General features: G+C 33.2%; 1 protein-coding gene across 1 annotated transcript; it reads right to left on the minus strand.

Annotated features, from left to right (window-relative positions):
* Positions 1-452: 452 nt before the first annotated feature.
* Positions 453-23,002, minus strand: LOC133327972 (myb-like protein U; the record flags this gene model as incomplete). The annotated part of the gene is made up of 9 exons (XM_061536519.1): positions 453-1,323; positions 1,392-1,826; positions 3,174-3,266; positions 3,441-3,913; positions 3,996-4,198; positions 6,544-7,729; positions 13,513-13,712; positions 13,783-13,964; positions 22,795-23,002. Coding segments are annotated over 9 exons (3,851 nt in total), but the record flags the coding sequence as incomplete, so codon positions are not given.
* Positions 23,003-23,628: the final 626 nt, after the last annotated feature.

The raw sequence follows: 23,628 nt of genomic DNA on the forward strand, positions 1-23,628 counted from the left end.
AGGCCAATTGGCCGGTATAGAGACCATCGGTCTTTATAAAGGCCAATTGGCCGGTATAGAGACCATCGTTCTTTATAAAGGCCAATTGGCCGGTATAGAGACCATCGGTCTTTATAAAGGCCATTGTAGAGGCTAATTGGCCGGTATAAAGCCCACATGTATTTATAAGGACCAATTGGTTTGTATAGAGACCTCCGGTCTTTATAAAGACTAATTGGTCTGTATAGAAACCTCCTGTCTTTATAAAGACCTCAGGTACTTATCAAACCCCTTTATTAGAATTTTACGCTTGCTAATTAAATTGAAAGCTACTAATAAGCGATTGGTTTTTGTTTTTCAGTTCGGCCATGAGAGTAGCGCAGCGCAGAGCAGCAATCTAACACAATGTGGCAACAAAACTAAATTTTTGTTTAGGAGAGTTACGTGGAGGAGGAGTAGGAAAACACATTTACCACCAGTACTTTTACTTCTACTTCGTGAACGTCTTTGAGAGGTTGAACGTCTTCTATGACGTCTTTGTACAAATGGAGAATGGTGTTGTTGTTGCTGTGGCTGTTCTTCTTCATCGCTACAGATTTTGAAATTATCACAAGAGGAATGATTGGATGAAGCTGAGGATAATAGACTATAGGGCGGTTGTTGTGTTGTTGCAGTGGCGCAGGAAGAATTGGAAATAGTAGTTGTAGTATTTTCTCTAATACCCGATAAGTTGGCCATCGATGGCTCGCGATGATGATGCTGATTCTGATGGTATGGATGTGAAGGCTGCGGAGGAGGATTGTGATGCTGCTGATACTCAAAATCATTGGAGCGAGGTATTTGCATTTCGGCCACACAACAGGAGCGTGAACGTTGCCTTGGTATATGGGGATGTAGACGACGTTTGCGTACCCGCCTCACCACTTTGGTGGGCTCTGCCGAAAATGGCCTTAGCAAGCTGGCCTTGAGACCGGCAACACCACTGCCTGCAGCCGCAACAAACCCACCATGACCACCATTGCCACCATCATCATCATCATCGCCATTTACCGGCGATGAGCTATCCGATGATGACGATGAACATGATTCTGAACTACCCGATGGGGTTAGGGACAATTCACCATTTTCTATGTCTAACAATTTAATGCGTATGGTTTCACCACCACCGATACTATTGCGTATTAATCTAAAGAAGGGATTTTCCTTATTTCTACTATTATTACTTGGTTTTCCGCTCATGACGGCACGCAACTTCTTTTCCAGGCTGTTGGCTTTCTGATCGACAGCCACCTGTTCGCGTTCGAGGGCCTCCAATTCGGATTGGATGAATAATAGTTTTTCGGGCTGGGGAAAAAAGAGAAGAGAAAATTAGAAAATCCATTTGAGGTCCTTTAAAATCCGGTTCTGCTTACCATATTTTCACTCTTTGGTGTTAGACGATCCATAACATTGTTAAAGGACTGCAGGGTGGTTGCTGCCATTCCACTACCGCCGACACCACCACCATTATTTAAACTTAATCTATGACTAGGACTTAATTTACTATTTGTTGTTGTGGTTGTTGTTGTTATACTACTGCTATCATTATCACGTGGTGGTGTTATACGCTTCGTGGGCGATAACGGTGCTTTGGGCGATGATTGCTGCGCGGAGGCATCTCCTCCGAAATCATCCAAATCCAGAGTATTACTAATCGGTGATATTGTACGTTCGGAGGTGAAATTGTAACGTTTAGTTTTTGTCGGTGATGTTGGACTCTCCAGACTGCTGTGATTCGATGAGCCCTTACCGCGGGTCTCGAGTATTATGCGTCGGGCCTCTTCGCGCAGGCGTTGTTGACGTTCCTCCTAAAGGGGAGAAAGTAAGAAAAAGAATTAGTCAGGCAAGATTTAAAGAGATGAAAATTTAGGGGGTTTGAGGTTCCCACTAACCCAGTCTAAACCAATTGACCGGTATAGAGACCACAGGTCTTTATAGAGGCCAATAGAGGCCGGTATAGAGACCACAGGTCTTTATAGAGGCCAATAGAGGCCGGTATAGAGACCACAGGTCTTTATAGGGGCCAATTGATCGGTATAGAGACCAAAGAGCTTTATAGAGGCCAAATGACCGTATAGAGACCAAAGGGCTTTATAGAGGCCAATTGGCCGGTATAGAGACCACAGGAGTTTATAGAGACCAATTGGCCGGTATAGAGACCACAGGTCTTTATAGAGGCCAATAGAGGCCGGTATAGAGACCACAGGCCTTTATAGGGGCCAATTGATCGGTATAGAGACCAAAGAGCTTTATAGAGGCCAAATAACCGTATAGAGACCAAAGGGCTTTATAGAGGCCAATTGGCCGGTATAGCGACCAAAGGGCTTTATAGAGGCCAATTGGCCGGTATAGAGACCACAGGAGTTTATAGAGGCCAATTGGCCGGTATAGAGACCACAGGTCTTTATAGAGCCCAATTGGCCGGTATAGAGACCAAAGGGCTTTATAGAGGCCGATTGGTCGGTATAGAGACCAAAGGGCTTTAAAGAGGCCAATTGGTCGGTATAGAGACCAAAGGGCTTTATAGAGGCCAATTGGTCGGTATAGAGACCAACGGTCTGTATAAAGGCCAATTGGCCGGTATAGAGACCATTGGTCTTTATAAAGGCCAATTGGCCGGTATAGAGACCACAGGTCTTTATACAGGCCAATTGGCCGGTATAGAGACAAACGGTCGTTATAGAGGCCAATTGGTCGGTATAGAGACAAACGGTCGTTATAGAGGCCAATTGGCCGGTATAGAGACCAAAGAGATTTATAGAGGCCAATTGGCCGGTATAGAGACCAAAGGGATTTATAGAGGCCAATTGGCCGGTATAGAAACCGCAGGTCTTTATAGAGACCAATGGGCTTTATAGAGGCCAATTGGCCGGTACAGAGACCACTGGTCTTTACATAGAAGTTTTAAAGCTTTTGAGCTCATCAAAGCTTTTAAGGAACTCAACAAAGCTTTGGTTTTAAAAATTCAAGCAAAAATGTAAAAACATTTCAAAATTTGAACATAAGCTTTTAACCAAATTTTTGTAAAAAAAACTTTGTAAGACACTCAAGCTTTAAATGAACCAAGATTTCATTAATACTAAAAATTAAAATTTTTAAATAAACTATTAATAAAAAATAATGAAAAAATGAAATGATAAAAGCTCTCTACTTACATCGTTTGCCAGTCTCTCATTTTGAGAGATTCGCAATTTCTCCATCATTTGGCGGGCTTTTTCACTTTGCTCTTTATGACGTGATAAAATTTTCTACAAAAACGAAAACCGAAAGCATAATAAAACAAAGCCAAAAAAAGGAACAAAAAATAAATAAAAATCAAAGCAAAATAAAAATTAAAAAGAAACTGCGGAAAAAGCTTTCAAGTAACCAAAAGCTTTAACGAAATAACTTCTGAACTTTTCAACATTTTTAAAATGACTCACATTTGTTGTATTTGGATCCAAGGCTGTCGCTGTGATAAGATTCTCTTTTAGTTGTGCATTTTGCGAAATATTCTCCTGATTCGAAGAGTTGCTAATAACCTCATCCGCATTCTGATGCAGATGATGCGAATCATCCAAGGAACCATTGCCTTCAATTAAGGGCGATGCAGATGATTGTGTTGCGGTATTCGAATGCTGTGATGCATTGATGCTATTCTTATCTTTCGTCGGTGATAGTAGCACCTTACCCAAAATACTCTTCGATCCCGATAAAATTAAATTCTTAACATCTTTCTTTGCCGTCGGCGACAATTGGGAGGTTTTATTGTTATCCAACCCGAAGATATCATCGTCCAATGAGTTCTGATGCAGAAGTTGTGCTTTCAAGTGCGATAAATTCAATAGATTCTGTGACGATAAATTGTCTGATTTATAATTGCCAATGACATAGCTGGACTCATCGGAAGTGGGACCTGCGAAACAAAACAAAAACAATTGGGGGAATTATTAATGAAGTCTCGTCTTTTCAATTAACTGTGTGTATCGCTCGCATACCAATTTGTTCAATTTGTAGCTGTTTGCCGGTGAAATGGGCCCGCAATTGATGCAGATACGTCATAACGGCCAATTTATCCGGCACCGCCAGCAGACTCATATCACGTGGCTCAATGACGCGTGGTATACCCAATGATTCGGCAGCATCGAAGGCAATACGACAATTGCCGACCACATCGTGTGGTGTTAACTTGGACATGTCACTGCAAGAGGGAGAAATATTAGAACAAAATTTTGGAGGTTATTTATTTGAATCAGGATATTTATTTGGATAAGGGTCAAATTATTTCTTTAGGTTATGTGGATAAGTATTATGCGAGACCTGCGGATAACCTAGAATATTTTCGGAGACCTTCGGAAAATTAGGAAATGTATCTGGGAGCTTTCAATAACCTTATAAAATAATCTAAGACATTTGGATTACCTAAAAAATTTTATCCGAAACATATACGAAACATTCGGAGAAATTCGAATAACCCACAAATATTATCCGAGTCACTCGGATAACCCACAAATATTATCCGAGTCACTCGGATAACCTAGAAATATTACCCGAGTCACAAGAAATGTTCTCCGAGACATCAGGATAACTTCGAAATGTTATCCGAGACATTCGGATAACTTCGAAATATTATCCGAGACATTCGGATAACCTACAAATGCTATCCGAGAATTTGGGATAACATAGAAAAGTAATCCGATACATTCAGATAACATAAAAATGTTATCCGAGACATTCGGATATCCTAGAAATGCTATCTGAGGCATTCGGATAACCTAGAAATGTTATCCGGCACATCCGAATAACCTAGAAATATTATCCGAGTCGCAAGAAATGTTCTGCGAGACATCAGGATAACTTCGAAATGTTATCCGAGACATTCGGATAACTTCGAAATATTATCCGAGCCACCTGGATAACCATAAAATGTTATCCGAGCCTCTCGAACCTAGAAATGTTATCCAAGCCACTCGGATAACCTAGAAATGTTATCCGACACATTCGGATAACCTAAAAATGTTATCCGACACATTTGGATAACATAGAAATGCTATCTGAGTCACTCTGACATCTTTAAAATGTTATCCGAAACATTCGAATAACTAGAAAATGTTATCCAAACCACTCTATTAAACTTAAAATGTTATTCGAAACACTCGGATAACATAGAAATATTATCAGAGCCATTTGGATAAGCTAGAAATGTTATCCGAAGCAACCGGATGACATTAAAATATTATCCACTCACATAACCTTAAATATTATCCGGGGCACTAGGATAACCTAGAAATGTTATCCGAACCACTCGGATAATCTGAAAATGTTATCCGAAACTTTCGGATAAACTTTGAATAGTATCCTAACCACTCGTATAACGTAGAAATGTTATCCGAACTTCTCGGATTACCTTAAAATGTTATCCGAACCACTCGGATGCCTAGAAATTCCATCCGAGACATTCGGATAACCTCAATATGTTATCAGAACCACTCGGATGACATAGAAATTTTATCCAAGGCTTTCGGATAATCTAGAAATGTTATCCGGGACATTCGAATAACTTTAAAATGTTATCCGACACCTTCGGATAACCTAAAAATATTATCCGTAATATTCGGATAACCTTAAAATATTATCCGTAATATTCGGATAACCTTAAAATATTAACCGAACCACTGGGATAATCTGAAAATGTTATCCGAACTACTCGGATAACCACCAAATGTTATCCGAACCACTCCCATAACCTTAAAATATTATCCGAACCACTCCCATAACCTTAAAATATTTTCCGAACCGCTCGGATAACCTTAAAATATTATCCGAGCTACTCGGATAACCTAAAAATATTATCCCAGCTACTCGGATAACCTTAAAATATTATCCGAACCACTAGGATGACATACAAATGTTTTCCCAGCCACTCGGATGACATATAAATGTTTTCCAAGGCCTTCGGATAATCTAGGAAAATTTGGAAATGTTATCGTAGACATTCGAATAACCTTAATATATTTTCGAACCACTCGAATAACCTTAAAATGTTATCCGAACCACTCGAATAACATTCGGATAGCCTTATTGTATTATCCGACACCTTTGGATAACCTTAAAATATTATTCGACAACTTCGGATAGCCTTAAAATATTATCCGAACCTCTCGGAAAACCGAGAAATATTATCCGACACCTTTGGATAAGCATAAATTATAATATCCGACACCTTCGGATAACCTTAAATTGTTATTCGAGGCACTCGGATAACCTTAAAATATTTTGCGAAACATTAGGATAACCTAAAAATGTTATCCGACACCTGCGCATAATCTTAAAATATTATTCGACAACTTCGGATAGCCTTAAAATATTATCCGACACCTAGAAATTTTATCGTATAACCTCAAAATGTTATCCGAATAACCTATAAATCGTATCCGAAATATCCGCAGGTCACAAAAATATTATCCATTTTATCCTTATGACCTAAAAATCTAATTTTATCCATTAATCGAAATTTATTAATTATTTCAAGGCCTCTCTACTTACATTAGGTTGGGTTCGAAATGGTGAATGATAGCACAAAAGGCCATGCCATTACGCCAACTGGTCGTGAGATTGGTAACCTTAACATTTGGATATTCTTTGGTAACTTCTTTGCACCATTCCAGCAAATCCTGCCCAGGTGTATTTTCCTTGAGAACGATTTTCTCCACGGGCTTCAGAGAATTATTGCCAATTCCGCCATTGCTAAGGGATAGGTGGCCATTTGTTGAATTGGCTCCCGATGGCGGCTTGGAGGTAGTATTATTTTGAATACTACTGCTACTGTTGTTCGTAGAGGTGTTAAGCGTGCTATTGGAGGTTGTGTTGTGGGTGCCATTATTAGAGGTGTTGTTGCTATTATTCGCTGTCGGTTCTATGGATTCATAGGATTTCTTTAAATTCAGCGGCTGCAGTTCAGGACGTTTGTGATTTTCCGTTTTGAAAGAGGCCGATGAAATATCCAATTCATTGAGTTTGGCAGAGAAATTGTCCTTTGATTCATTGCTGGTGGATTGGGATTTGGTGGTGTCCTCTTTCTTTTCTTGCGAATCGGAAATTTTCAATTCCTCCTCCTTAGTAGTATCAGCACCCTCTGTGGCTGTTATGGTACTATCTGAGATTTTTGTTGATTCAGCAATGCGATGACTGTCAAAGGATAACTCCAGTGTATCATCATCCTTGGTGGATTTTTGTTCCGTTTCTTTGGTCTCTTCCACCACCGAACCATTCTTCGTTAATGAGGAGGATGATTCTTTGTTTGCCTCCTCTTGAGATGACGATGTTGAGGTGGATGAAAATTTCAAACCCTTGCGTGCGGGTTTTATGGGCTCCTCGTTGGCCTTTTCCGTTGACTTCTTCGGATCGAACACCTTGGCTATGGGTGTGGAGGTTACAATACGCATCAGCCGATTGGGTTCTTTCTTTGTTGATTTCTCCTCGCCGGTCAATATTTCCGTTTCACTATTAGGAACTGGTTCTCTGGATGATGAAGACGATGTTGTGGGCAGTGTTCCGGCCGTGGCCGTTGGTGCCTGGCTAGCACTTGGTGTCTTCAGCGAATCCTCCATAAAATCACCATCATCCCCGGGTGGCGGTGTAAAAGGGGGCTGCTGCTGTTTGTCTGATTCAAATTCAAAATTTAAATTATTAACTTCGGCCAATGGAGTTGGGTCTTCGGACAAAGAAGGTACTACACGTTACGTTACGCACACACACACACAAAATAACAACGACACAACATTTTCAGGGTGGATGGGTGTTACATGGGTGGAGAGTACAGGACCAAGGGGGAGTATAATTATATTTTTGTAGTTCCATTTCGAGTATAACAGTTTACGAAAACAAAACATTTATACACACACAATAACAAAATGAGAGAGAGAGAGGGGGCAGGGGGTCAGATACCGTTCAATTATTTTTTTTATTGATTTTGATGTGTGTATGTATGTGTGTTTTTGGTTCATGATGTTTGTATCGAAAGTGAATGGGCCAAATTGTTTGTTTTTGTTATTGGATTCGATTTTGATTTTTTTGTAGTTGTTGTTGGATTTTTTTCGATTTTTTTGTTTGCGGAATAAAAGAAGAAAAAAAGAGTAGAGTAGAATATATATTTTTTACAATTAAAATTAAATTAATAACATATTTAACAATATTATTGGTTATATTGTATGGACTGATTACTAAATGATGCAATAGAATGGATGATGGAATGCATGATGATAGAATGACATTAAGACAAGAAACTAATGATGGACTACAGATATATATTTTTTAGACTACTAAAGACTAGACTAAATTTCTGAAAAAGGGATATAAATTTAACGAAAAATTGTGTCTTCCTTGGAGAGAGAGTGAAAGGGCCAAAGAGAGAGAGAGAGAGGAAAAAATGGAACCAAAAAATAAATAAAAAAATTAATTTCAAAAATCCCAAAATTATTATGAGATCCATCATCTTAAGAAGGAGGGTATATTCACTCCGTTTGCAACACCTCGAAATATTCACCAGAGACCCCCATAAAGCGTATATATTCCTGATCGGAATTAACTTCTATGGCGACAGAGCCCACAATAATAATGGCAGAGATTTGACAATTTTTGTACATGCCAACATAAGCTGGAGGGTATATTAAATTTGTCATTCGGATTTGCCACACCCCAAAAATTCACCGAAGATCCCACAGAGTACCTATATTCTAGATCGGAATTCACTTCTATGACGATGAGCTCGTTTTTTCAAACGATTTGGCTAAAATTTGGTATTTTGAGATCTCATTAGGTAGCAAATAATCATACCACCATAAGCTGGAGGGTATATGAAATTTGTCATTCGGAAGTGGAACACTCCCCAAAATTCACCGAAGACCCCATAAGGTACAATAATATCTTGATCGGAATTAACTTCTATGACAATGGAGCCGGCAATATTTTTGATAGAGCTTCGAAATTTTGCACATAAATTACTAATATTACTAGGATGCTCAGAATTGAAAATGAAAATATTGGTCCACGTTTAGGCATAGCTCCCGCATTTTAATATTTTGGGGATTTTGAGCGTGTTTTTCAAACGATTTGGCTAAAATTTGGTATTTTGAGATCTCATTAGGTAGCAAAATTTTTCATTACGTATCGAACACCCCAAAAAATTTGCCGAAGACCCCACAGAGTTCCTATATTCTTGATCGGCAATATTTAAGGTCAATATTTAAAATAGAGCCTTGAAATTTTGCACATACATTAACAATACTACTAGGATGCTCAGGATTGAAAATGAAATATATGGGTCCATGTTTTGATATAAGTCCCATATAAGCTAACCTCTAAAATTTCAATATTTTGGGGATTTTGAGCTCGTTTTTGAAATGAATTGGTTAATCTTTGGTATTTTGAGATCACATTAGATAGCAAATAATCTCACTAAAAATTATCAATATCGGTTCAGGTGTTGATATAGCCTCCAGGGTACCCTGAAATTTCGACATTATGGGGATTTTGAGCTCGTTTTTCAGCCGAATTGGCTGTAATTTCATATGTTTGGTTCTCATTGGGTAGAAAATCTCCCTACTAAAAATGAACAATATTGGTCCAAGTTTCGGTATAGCCCTCATAGAAGCTAACCTCCCAAATTGTGATATTTTGAGAATTTTGGGCACGCTATTTCAAACGATTTGGCTGTAATTCGGTATTTTGTATTCTCAATGAGTAGCCAATCTCACCACCAAAAATTAACAATATTGGTCCACGTTTTGGTATAGCTCCCATATACGCGAACCCTCAAAATTTCGACATTTTGGGCACAGTTTTCAATCGAATTGTGTGTAATTTGGTATTTTGGGTTCTCATTGTGTAGAATATCATCTCACCAAAAATTATTAATATCAGTCCACGTTTTGGTATAGTTCCCATATAACCGAACCCGCAAATTTCGATATTTTGGGGAGTTTGAGCAGGTTTTTTTCAACCGAATTGACTGTAATTTGGTATTTCGGGTTCTTACCCAATATTAAATCATCATACCAAAAATATTGATCAAGGTTTCAGTTTCAGTTTCCCCACCAAAAATTATTAATATTGGTCCACGTTTTGGTATATCTCCCACATAACCGAACCCTCCCGAATTTCGATATTTTGAGGAGTTTGAGTAGGGGTTTCAACAAAATTGGATGTAATTTGGTATTTCGGGTTCTTACCCAATATAAAATCACTCAACCAAAAGTTATCCATATCGACTCAGGTTTCGGTGTAGGCCCCATATAACGGTACCCTCTAAATTTCGATATTATGGGGAGTTTGGGAACAGTTTTCAGCCGAATTGGCAGTAAATTGATATTTTGGGTTCTCATAGAGTAACAAATCTTCCTAACAATAATTATAAATATTGACTTAAGATTCGGGGTAGCCCCCATATAAGGGTACCCTTAAATTTGCGGAATTTCGGGGGTTTGAGCAGTGTTTTGAACCGAATTGGCTGTAATTTGGTATTTTGGGTTCTTATAGGGTAGCAAATCTTCCTACCAAAAATTATCAATATTGGTCCACATTTTAGGATAGCCCCCACATAACCGTACCTTCCAAATTTGCGGTATTTCGGGCAGTTTGAGCACAGTTTTCAACCGAATTGACTGTAATTTTGTATTTTGGCTTCTCATAGGGTAGCAAATCTTCCTTCCAAAAATTATCAGAATATGTGCATTTTTTAGAATAGCCCCCACGTAACCAAACCTCCCTAAGTTCGATATTTTGGGGAGTTTGGGCACAGTTTTCATCCGAATGGGTTTTAATTTGGTATTTTGGCTTCCCGTAGGGTAGCGAATCTTCCTACCAAAAATTATCAATATTGGTCTTCGTTTTTGTATAAACCCCATATAACCCAACCTTCGGAATTTCGGTATTTTGGGAAGTTTGGACACAGTTTTGAATCGAATCTGCTCTAATTTGGTATTTTGGAGTCTCCTTGGATAATAAATCACAGTACCCAAATTGATCAATATTGGTCCATTATTTAGGGTAGCCCTCATATAAACGTATCTCCCAAATTTCGATATTTTGGAGAGTTTGGGCACAGTTTCCTCAAAATTGGCTGTAATTTGGGATTCAAGGTTCTCATAGGGTAGCAAATCTTCCCACCAAAAATTATCTAGATTGGTCCATTTATTATGGTAGCCCCCATATAACCGAACCTTCCTAAGTTCGATATTTTGTGGTGTTTGGTCAAAATTGTCAACCAAATTGGCTAAAATTTGATATTTTTGATTCTGATTGGATAATAAATCTCCCCACAAAAACTTATCAATATTGGTCCACATTTTACGATACCCCCATTTAATCGTACCTTCCAAATTTCGATATTTTGAGGGGTTTAGGGTACCTATCAAAAATCAATATTGGTCTAATTTTTGGTATAGACCCCATATAACCTAACCTTCCTATTTTCAATATTTAGGGGAGTTTGGTCACATTTTTCAACCTAATTAGCAAATCTTCCTACCCAAAAATGATCAATATTGACTCTAGATTTGAGGTAACTCCCATTATAACGGTACATCTCAATATTCGGTATTATGGGGATTTCGAGAATATTTTTCAACCAAATTGGTTGAAATTTGATATTTTGGCTTGTCATTGCGCTACCAACATTCCGTAGGTTCTCAATTTTTTTTCGCAATTTTTTGTTTTTATTTTTTTTTTTAATTTTATTCAAAAAATATTGTTTTAGTTTTTTTTTAATATTTTTTCGGAATTTATTGATTCTTAAAAAAAAAACATTTTTTAAAGATTTTAATATTTTTGTTTAATTTTTTTTTTTTGGAATTTATTGTTTTTTTCAAAAAATATTTTTTTAAAAATTTTAATATATTTTTCAAAACATATTTTTTTAATATTTTTTTAATTTGTTTTTTAATTTTTTTATATAAAAAAATAAAAAAAAAATATTTTTTTTTAAATAATAAAAATTTAATTTTTTTTTAATTTTCAAAATATATGTTTTTTTTTTTGTAATATTTTTTTGGGAATTTATTGGTTTAAAAAAAAAATTAAAGATTTTAATATTTTTTTTTCAAAAATATTTTTTTTTGTAATTTGTTTTTTAATTTTTTATATAAAAAAATGAAATAATGTTGAAATGTGATGATTTTGGCCTTGTCATTGGGCAACCAACATTCTGTAGGTTCTGGGATTTTTTTTCGGAATTTTTTTGTTTTTATTTATTTATTTTTTTTAATTTTATTCAAAAAATATTGTTTTAATTTTTTTGTAACATTTTTTTCGGAATTTATTGATTCTTAAAAAAAACATTTTTTAAAGATTTTAATATTTTTGTTTAATTTTTTTTTTTTTTTGGAATTTATTGTTTTTTTTTTCAAAAAATATTTTTTTAAAAATGTTAATATATTTTTCAAAAAATATTTTTTTAATATTTTTTTAATTTGTTTTAAATATTTGTTTTTTAATTTTTTTATATAAAAAAATAAAAAAAATATATTTTTTTTAAATAATAAAAATTTAATTTTTTTTAATTTTCAAAAAATATTTTTAATTTTTTTTTTTTGTAATATTTTTTTTGGGAATTTATTGGTTTAAAAAAAAAATTAAAGATTTTAATATTTTTTTCAAAAATATTTTTTTAAATATTTTTTTTTGTAATTTGTTTTTTAATTTTTTATATAAAAAAATAAAATAATGTTGAAATGTGATGATTTTGGCCTTGTCATTGGGCTACCAACATTCTGTAGGTTCTGGGATTTTTTCGGAATTTTTTGTTTTTATTTATTTTTTTTTTTAATTTTATTCAAAAAATATTGTTTTAATTTTTTTGTAATATTTTTTCCGAATTTATTGGTTTTTAAAAAAAATATTTTTTTATAAAGATTTTAATATTTTTTTCAAAAAATATTTTTTTAATTTGTTTTAAATATTTGTTTTTTTATTTTTTTATATATAAAAAAAAATTAAAAAAATATATTTTTTTTAAATAATAAAAATTTAATTTTTTTTAATTTTCAAAAAATATTTTTTTAATTTTTTTTTAACATTTTTTTCGGAATTTATTTATTCTTAAAAAAACATTTTTTTAAAGATTTTAATATTTTTATCAAAAATATTTTTTTAATTTGTTTTAAATATTTGTTTTTTAATTTTTTTTATAAAAAAAAAAAAAAAATATTTTTTTTAAATAATAAAAATCTCTCTTTTCACCCCTTTCCCTCAAAGAAGACACAATTTTATTTATAATCTAAAAAAATATCTAAATATTTTTTCTCTAAAAAAATTTTAAAAAATATTTTATATATAATATTTACTATATATTATCTATATGAAATATTTATAAACAAAACTACAAAATTCGGAACAATGAGATAGATGGTTATGATGACAATGACGATGTGAAAACGAACAAAAAACGAAACATAACGAATATATGACGACAACAACAAAAGAGAGCGAGCGAGTAACCTCTCTGCAACCACAACTTACCACTCAATGGCGTCGGTAGATCCATGCAACCATTCAGACTGGTTGTCATTTGTTCCAGTTGCTGTGTGAAATCGAACAAATGATCTGAGATATCGGCGGAATTTTCCAAATCCGGAATATCCTCCAAATCATCGAGAGGGGCAACATCACAGTTGTTATTCACCGACATCAGAGAGACAACACTTTGCATGTCTTCATCGCTGAGAAAGAGAGGAGGATAATAAATAATTCTATGGGAAAAAGGAGTCGGGGGAAATCTATAAAACTTACGTGGCTTTACCCTCCCTTAGGAACACACAGCTGATGGTTAATTCCAATTCCGCTGAGGTCACTTTACGTGACACCGGCTTGAGGCTTAGGGTGAAACTTTGTTGGGTCGATTCGATACTGGCATATTTGCGCATGTTGATGTTGGCATTGGCCAGGACACGTTTTTTGCCCAATGGAGTTATCTGGAAAGGAAAGGAAAAAAGAGAGAGGGAGGGGATATTAGAAAAAAAAAAATCGAAGAAAATAAATTTAAATATTTTTCCAATAAAAAAGAAGGAAATTTCAAGGCACCACCTCCTATTGTCATTGTCCGCCTTAAAATGTAATTTTTTCCTTTTTATAATGGAAAATTTTTCCACAATCCAGTTTCCACACACCAATCTCCTGCTAAGAAAAAATCATAAATCGAAAAATGCTTTCATTTTCATTTAAAGAAAATTTATATGAGCAATTTATATGAGCATTCTCTAAGTCAAAACGTGCCAAGTGTCGATGAGATTTTTTTCTTCTGCAGTTTTCATTTCAGATGTGGTGTAGGTGTCTGCTGCAAAATGTCTTTAAAGCATCCATACATCAGGCCCATAATAGCGCTGTTGCATGGAAACGTTTAAATGGCTTTTATATGCAAATCAGGTCCCACAGCCACTGACTGTTTGGTCGGTCGGTTGGTGGTGGTGCTGGTGACAGATGAAAAATTAACTCAACTAAAAATTGAAAATTGCAGAGCAACAAAAAATAGCACTTTATTAATCACTTGAAAGGAAAATTAAACCACGGGATTTTCAATGGCCATGTCAAGGAAATAAATTTTCGTGAAAATTTGAAAAAAAGGGATTTAAAAAAAGAAAACAAATATGGAAAAAAAAAGAATTTGTTTGAGTGAAAAAAAAAATTAAAAAAGTTTGCAAATTTATTTGTTTTCTAAAAAGGGCCTTCTTTTTACACTTAAAAAAGAATTCTGACCAAATTTTTGGGCCAAAAAAATGTTGACCAAATTTTTGGGCCAAAAAAAATTTCGACCAAAAAAATTTGGTTGAGTGAAAAAAATTAAATGATTGCAAATTTATTTGTTTTTCTAAAAAAAGGCTTCTTTTTATAATCAAAAATTATTTCGACCAAAATTTTTGGGCCAACAAAATTCGACCAATTTTTTTTTAAATAAGCCTTCTTTTTATGTTTAAAAAAAAAATTCGACCAAATTTTCGGGCCAAAAAAATTTCGACCAAAATTTTTGGGCCAAAAGAAATTCGACCAATTTTGTTTTTGTTTTTATAAAAACCAAGTACATAAAAAATCAATTTGGTTTTAAATAATTATGTTTATACATAATTCAAATTTATTTGTTTTCTAAAAAAAACCTTTTTATACTTAAAAAAATCGACCAAATTTTTGGGCCAAAAAAAAATTTTGACCAAAAAATTTGGTTGAGTGAAAAAAATTAAAAACGATGATTGCAATTTTTTTTTTTTTTTTTTGTTTTCTAAAAAAGTCTTCTTTTTATACATCCAAAAATTTTTTCCACCAAAATTTTTGGGCCAAAAAAAATAGACCATTTTTTTTAAACGTCTTCTTTTTATATTAAAAAAAATTTCGACCAAATTTTTGGGCCAAAAAAAATGATTGCAAATTTATTTGTTTTTCTAAAAAAAAGTCGTCTTTTTACACATCAAAACTTTTTTTCGACCAAAATTTTTGGGCCAAGAAAAAAATTCGACCAATTTTTTTTATATAAAAACCAAGTACATAAAAATGAACCAAGTACATAAAAACGGCCAATTTATTTTTGGTCAAAAAAAACTACAAATTTTCTTAAAAATAAAAAAATTATAAATTTGAAGAAGAAAAAATCAACCAAGAGAAATATTGACTTTAAAATTTTTTTTTTTCTTTTTTGGCTAAATTTTTGGGCCAAAGAAATTTCGACCAAATTTTTGGGCCAAAAAAATGTCGCCTAAAAAAATTTGGTTGAGTGAAAAAAATGATTGCAAATTTATTTGTTTTTCTAAAAAAAAGTGTTCTTTTTATACATCAAAAATTTTTTTTCGAACAAAATTGTTGGGCCAAAAATAAAATTCGACCAATTTTTTTTTTTCTTTGTATAAAAACCATGTACATAAAAAATCAATTTTGTTTTAAATAATTATGTTTATGCATAATTCAAACAAAAAAGTACCAAAAAACGGCAAATTTATTTTTGGTCAAAAAAAATCTACCAATTTTTTGAAAAATAAAAAATTATAAATTTGAAGAAAAAAAAATCAACCAAGAGAAATTTTGACTAACTTTAAAAATTTTTTTGTTTTTTGACCAAATTTTTGGGCCCAAAAAAAATTGACCAAATTTTTGGGCCAAAAAAATTTGGTTGAGTGAAAAAAAAATTAAAAAAAAATGATTGCAAATTTATTTGTTTTTCTAAAAAAAAAATTTCGACCAAAATTTTTGAGCCAAGAAAAACATTCGACCATTTTTTTTTAAACCAAGTACCTAAAAAATCAATTTTGTTTTAAATAATTATCTTTATGCATAATTAAAACAAAAAAACGGCCAATTTATTTTTGGTGAAAAAAATCTACCAATTTTTTGAAAAAAAAATATAAAATTGCTAAATACCAACATTTTTGAAAGGCTTTAAAAAAAACCGACCAAATTTTCGTTGGGCAAGAAAAATTTTGAAATTTAAAAAAAATCTTTTTTTCTTATTAATTGTGGTCGTTCAATCAAAAAAAAAAATATATCAAAAAACATTACCAAATTATTTTTGGTTAAAAAAATGGACCAATTTTATTCAAACAAAAAAAAAATAAAATTTTTACCAAAAAATTTCCATTTTCTCAAAATACTTCATATTTTAATTTTTCTCTTTTTTGTATATCAAAAAATATTTCGACCATTTTTTTTTTTTTTTTTTTGGGAAGAAAAAAAAATCAACCAAGAGAAATTTTGACTAACTTTAATTTTTTTTTTTTTTTTTTTTGACCAAATTTTTGGGCCAAAAAAATTTCAACCAAATTTTTGGGCCAAAAAAAAATTCAAACAAAAAAAGTTTGGTTGAAATTATTGCCAATTTATTTGTTTTTCTAATAAAAGTCTTCTTTTTATACATCCAAAAAATTTGCCGATCGAAATTTTTGGGCCAAAAAAATTCGACTATTAGTTTTTTTTTCTTTTGAAAAACCGAGTACATAAAATACCAATTTTGTTTTAAATAATTATTTTTATGTATAATTAAAACAAAAAAACTAAAAAAAAAAACCCGGCCAATTTATTTTTGGTGAAAAAAAATCTACCAATTTTTTGAAAAAAAAAATATATATATAAAATTTAAAGAAAAAATCCGAAAATTTTGTATTTTCAAATTGCTAAATACCAAGATTTTTGAAAGGTTAAAAAAAAAATCGACCAAATTTTCGTTGGGCAAGAAAAATTTTGAAATTTAATTTTTTTTTTTGATTAATTGTGGTCGTTCAATCAAAAAAAAAAATATCAAAAAACTTTACCAATTTACTTTTGGTTAAAAGAATGACCAATTTTTTTCAAACAAAATAATTAAAATTTTTACCAAAAAATTTCCATTTTCTCAAAATACCTCATATTTTAATTTTTCTTTTTTTGGTATATGAAAAAATATTTCGACCATTTTTTTTTTTGGGCAAGAAAAATTTTGACCAATTTAAAAAAAAGAAAATGATAATTATGGTCATTTTATTCAAAAAAAAAAAACGATCAATTTATTTTTGGTCGAAAAAAAATTCGACCAATTCCTCCAAAAAAAAGTTAAAAAAAATATTTTTTTTCTAAAAAATTACCAATTTTTCAAACTAATCCATTCTTTAATTTTCACCACACTGTGGTACAGGGTATTATGTCTTTGTGCATATGTTTGTAACAGGCAAAAGGAAACGAGATAGACCCATGGTTCCTCTTGAGAATATACATAGAATCACGTTTTAAATCGATTCATGCATGTCTGTCCGTCTGTCTGTCCATGTTAACTTGTAAACAAAGTACAGGTCGCATTTATGATCCGAATTGGATAAAATTTGGCAAAGATCACTTAATTGGCCCATGGACGAACTCTACTGAAATTGGGAAAAAAATGGTTCAGATTTAAATGTAGCTCCCGTATAAGGTAAATGGCGCATTAATGATCCGAATTGGATGAAATTTGGCACAGCGCACTTAATTGAGTCTAGAATGATGTGTGTTAAGTTTCGGGAAAATCGGTTCAGATTTCGATATAGCTCCCATATACATCTTTGTCCGATTTAATGTAAATAGTGTACCGAAGTCCCTATATATCTTTCGATTTGAACGAAATATGGCATGGCGTACTAAATTAATTCTACAATGATGTGTGTTAAGTTCCGAGAAAATCGGTTCAGATTTTGATATAGCTCCCATATATATTTTCGTCTGATTTTATGTAAATGATGCACCAAAGTCCCTATATATCTTTCGATTTGCAGGAAATTTGGCACAGCGCACTTAATTGAGTCTAGAATGATTCGTGTCAAGTTTCGAGAAAATCGGATTAGATTAAGATATAGTTCCCATATATATTTTCGTCCGATTTAATGTAAATGATGCACCAAAGTCCCTATAAACCTTTCGATTTCCACGAAATTTGGCACAGCATACTGAATTGAGTATAGAATGATGTGTACTAAGTTTCGTGAAAATCGGTTCAGATTTAGATGAAGCTCCCATATATATTTTTGTACGATTTTATGTAAATGGTCCCTATATATCTTTCGATTTGCACGAAATTTGGCATAGCGTACTGAATTAAGTCTAGAGTGATGTGTGCTAAGTTTCGTGAAAATGGGTTCAGATTTAGATATAGCTCCCATATATATTTTCGTCCGGTTTTATGTAAATGATGCACCAAAGTCCCTATATATCTCTCGATTTGCACGAAATTTGGCGTAGCGCACTTAATGAAGTCTAGAATGATGTGTGCGAAGTTCCTTGAAAATCGATTCAGATTAAGATATTGCACCCATATATATTTTCGTCCGATTTAAGGTAAATGATGCTCCAAAGTCCCTATATATCTCTCGATTTGCACGAAATTTGACGTAGCGCACTTAATGAAGTCTAGAATGATGTGTGCTAAGTTCCTTGAAAATCGATTCAGATTAAGATATTGCACCCATATATATTTTCGTCCGATTTAAGGTAAATGGTGCACCAAAGTCCCTAAATATCTTTCGATCTGCACGAAATTTGGCCTAGCGTACTGAATTTGGGTTTAGAATGATGTGTGCTAAGTTTTGTGAAAATGGGTTCAGATTTAGATATAGCTCCCACATATATTTTTTCGTCCGGTTTTATGTAAATGATGCACCAAAGTCCCTATATATCTCTCGATTTGCAGTCTAGAATGATGTGTGAAGTCTAGAATGAAGTCTAGAATGATGTGTGCTAAGTTCCTTGAAAATCGATTCAGATTAAGATATTGCACCCATATATATTTTCGTCCGATTTAAGGTAAATGGTGCACCAAAGTCCCTAAATATCCATTGATTTGCACGAAATTTGGCATAGCGTACTGAATTGAATATACAATGATGTGTGTTAAATTTCGTGAAAATTGGTTCAGATTTATATATAGCTCCCATTTATATTTTCGTCCGATTTTAGGTAAATAATGCCAAAGTCCCTATTTATCCTTCGATTTGCACGAAATTTGGCACAGCGTACTGAATTGGGTTTAGAATGATGTGTGCTAAGTTTTGTGAAAATCGATTCAGATTCAGATATAGCTCCCATATATATTTTCGTCCGATTTTATGTAAATGGTGCACCAAAGTTCATATATGTTTTTCGATGTGCACGAAATTTGGCACAGAGTACTGAATTGGGTCTAGAATGATATGTGCTAAGTTTCGTGAAAATCGGTTCTGATTTTGATATAGGTCCCTTATATATTTTCGTCCGATTTTATGTAAATGGTGTACTATAGTGGTGAAGGGTATCATATAGTCGGCCCCGTCCGACTTTTGAACTTTCCTTACTGGCTATTCTTGATTTTGAAAATGGTTCGTCTCTATGTGGACAAATTTCAAATATTTCTGTACATATAAAAAAAAATTTTTACAAAAAAAAAAAAAAAAACTTTTTTTTTAAACATTTTTCACGAAGTTTTTTTTTTAATTTGAGTATTTGTTTTAATCAAATATTTTTTTCGATTAGAAAATTATTCGAATTTTTTTTCAATAAAAAATTCCTCGTATTTTCTTTCTATTTGAAAAAAAAAATCAAATCAATCTCCACATAAAAACATTTCGTTATGATTAATTTTAATTTTCGACGACTTTGTTTTTGTTGTTTTTATAACCCCCCTCCAGCCCTTAGCAGCATTTCTAATGACGACTGACCTTTATGGTGTGTTTTTAGATGTTGGATTATATTTCATTTAAAACAACAACGATGTGGTTTGAAACAAAAATATATTTTCCACAATCTCAACTCCCACTGCTCTCTCCCTCTCTCTAGCCCAATCCAAAACACAGCCCCCCTTGTAAAGGAAAAAAAAACGAAACTGACCACAAAAACCACCAACGATATAAAATTTTTCTAATGGTTTCTAACACGAAAACAATTGTTTTGTCATGGTACCCCTGATTACTTTCCCCATTCCATTCTCTTGCTTCTCCTTCTCTTTATTTGTTGTTGTTTTTCCGTCAACATTAAAGGACGAAATTGAATACCTTCTCTTGGGGTATCGACAACGACAAAAATAATAACAACACAACCTCATTATATGGTGGCCTTGGTGGAGCCACGATAAGTATCGCCTAACTGTGAGTGTGTGTATGTGTGTGAGTGTCTCCCAACCACAATAACAACAATGTTGTTGTTATTGTTATTTTCTTCTTCTTCTTCTTACAAGTACTTGTTATTAGTTTTTATGTATTTTTAACAATTTCCTTCCCCTTGAACTTTGTTTATCGAAATTTTTCTTCTTGTTGTGTTGGGGGTTTTTTCGCTCAGCAAAGATTTCTGCGAATAATTTATTCCGTTCTTCTTCTTCTTCTTCTTGTTTTATTCGCGGAATTTCTATAATTTGTGGAAATTCTTTAGTTTTTGTTTTCAATGAAGTCGGGTTTTTAATTGAATTACCCCCCAAACACTGGACAGACAGTCAGACACCAGCCACACTGACTGTCTCTGCACTGGACTAAACTGAACGGAACTGCTGCACCATCATCCAGACCCCAGACGTCGGTGTAAAACGACTATAAATTTGACGCCTACATTTTTTCTTGTTTTATTAATTTTGGCATGTCCGCCACTCACTTTTTGTCTTTTTTATTTAATTTACATTAAAGAAAAACTAAATTGCACGCACACACACATAGACACATACACAGGCAGCAGGATGTGAACAGTGGGTTGATTGGGGGAAAATACCATTAGGTCTTCATTTAGAAGACCAGTTCCTTTATTAAAAAAAATCGACAATATTTTTTAATGAAAAAAATTAGACCAATTTTTTTTTACAAAAATAGAAATATTTTAATAAGCAAAAAAAATATTCGACCAGTTTTTTATTAAACAAATCAAACATTTTTTTGATTGGACATATTTTTATAAAAAAATTAACCCAATTTTTTTTTTTTTATAAAAATATTATACCATTTTCTTATAAAAAATATTCGATCAATTTTTTAATAAAAAAAAAAATTCCACCATATTTTTTAAACAAATTAGACAATCTTTCATATACCACCAGTCGCATTCTTAAAGGACCAGTAAAATTAAATTGCAATTCTATATAGAAGCTATATCTAAATCTGAACCGATTTTCACGAAACTTAGCACGCATCATTCTAAACTCAATTAAGTGCGTTGTGCCAAATTCGGTGCAAATCGAAAGATATATATGAACTTTGGTGCATCATTTACATAAAATCGGACGAAGATATATATGGGAGCTATATCTACAACTGAACCGATTTTCATGAAACTTAGCACACATCATTTTAGACCCAATTCAGTACGCTGTGCCAAATTTCGTGCAAATCGAAAAATATATATGAACTTTGGTGCACCATTTACATAAAATCGGACAAAAATGTATATGGAAGCTATATCTAAATCTGAACCGATTTTCATGAAACTTAGCACACATCATTTCAGACCCAATTCAGTACGCTGTGCCAAATTTCGTGCAAATCGAAAGATATACAGGGACTTTGGTAAACCATTTACTTAAAATCGGACAAAAATGTATATGGGAGCTATATCTAAATCTGAACCGATTTTCACGAAACTCAGCACACATCATTCTAGACTTCATTATATGCGCTGCGCCAAATTTCGTGCAAATCGAAAGATGGATAAGGACTTTGGTGCACCATTTACATAAAATCGGACGAAACTATAAATGGAAGCTATAACTAAATCTCAACCGATTCTCACGAAACTTCGCACACATCATTCTAGACCTTATTCATTACGCTATGCCAAATTTCGCACAAATCGAAAGATATATAGGGACTTTGGTGCATCATTTACATTAAATCGGACGAAGATATATATGGGAGCTACATCTAAATCTGAACCGATTTTCACGAAACTTAGCACACGTCATTCTGGACTCAATTGAGTACGTTGTGCCACATTTCGTGCAAATCACAGGATATATAAGGACTTTGATACATAATTTATATTAAATCGGACGAAAACATATATGGGAGCTATATCTAAATCTGAACCGATTTTCACGAAACTTAGCACACATCATTCTAGACTTAATTAAGTGCGCTGCGCCAAATTTCGTGCAAATCGAATGATATATAGGGACTTTGGTGCACCATTTGCATGAAATAGGACGAAAATATATATGAGAGCAATATCTAAATCTGAACCAATTTTTCCCAATTTTATTTGCGGCCGTCCATGGGGCAAACAAATGAGCTGTACCGAATTTCGTATAAATCGGATCATAAATGCGACCTATTCGTCCTATGCGAACTTTTAACTATATTTTCTCAATTTACTTACATCCTCTATAACGAAAGTCCAATCCTTATCCTCCAGTTCATGGGTACGCGGATCTTTGAACAGTGTCACGGTGATGGCATGATTATCGGGAACGGGCCATGTAACATTGCCGACCAGCGGATTCATCATATCCGGCTCCCAAGGCAGTGGGGCGGAGGCAACACGACGTGAACGCCGAGTCCAGACAACGGAGAGGTTTGAAGGGCGCCTAGAAAAAAAAAATAGTTATAAAAAAAATGTAATTTCCAAAAAAATAAAAAAGTCATTAGGTCCCTAAAAAAATTATTTAAAAAATCCACGCCTTATATGGGACGCTAAAAAAATTATTTAAAAAATCCACGCCTTATATGGGTCCCTAAAAAAATTATTTAAAAAATCCACGCCTTATATGGGTCCCTAAAAAATTATTTAAAAAATCCACGCCTTATATGGGTCCCAAAAAAAATTATTTAAAAAATCCACGCCTTATATGGGTCCCTAAAAAAATTATTTAAAAAATCCACGCCTTATATGGGTCCCTAAAAAATTATTTAAAAAATCCACGCCTTATATGGGTCCCAAAAAAAATTATTTAAAAAATCCACGCCTTATATGGGTCCCTAAAAAAATTATTTAAAAAATCCACGCCTTATATGGGTCCCTAAAAAAATTATTTAAAAAATCCACGCCTTATATGGGTCCCTAAAAAATTATTTAAAAAATCCACGCCTTATATGGGTCCCAAAAAAAATTATTTAAAAAATCCACGCCTTATATGGGTCCCTAAAAAAATTATTTAAAAAATCCACGCCTTATATGGGTCCCTAAAAAATTATTTAAAAAATCCACGCCTTA

Source organism: Musca vetustissima, unplaced genomic scaffold, assembly GCF_032173495.1.
Source record: "Musca vetustissima isolate MV318-11 ecotype Yass unplaced genomic scaffold, APGP_CSIRO_Mvet_v1 utg145825, whole genome shotgun sequence".
NCBI classification, from domain to species: Eukaryota; Metazoa; Arthropoda; class Insecta; order Diptera; family Muscidae; genus Musca; species Musca vetustissima.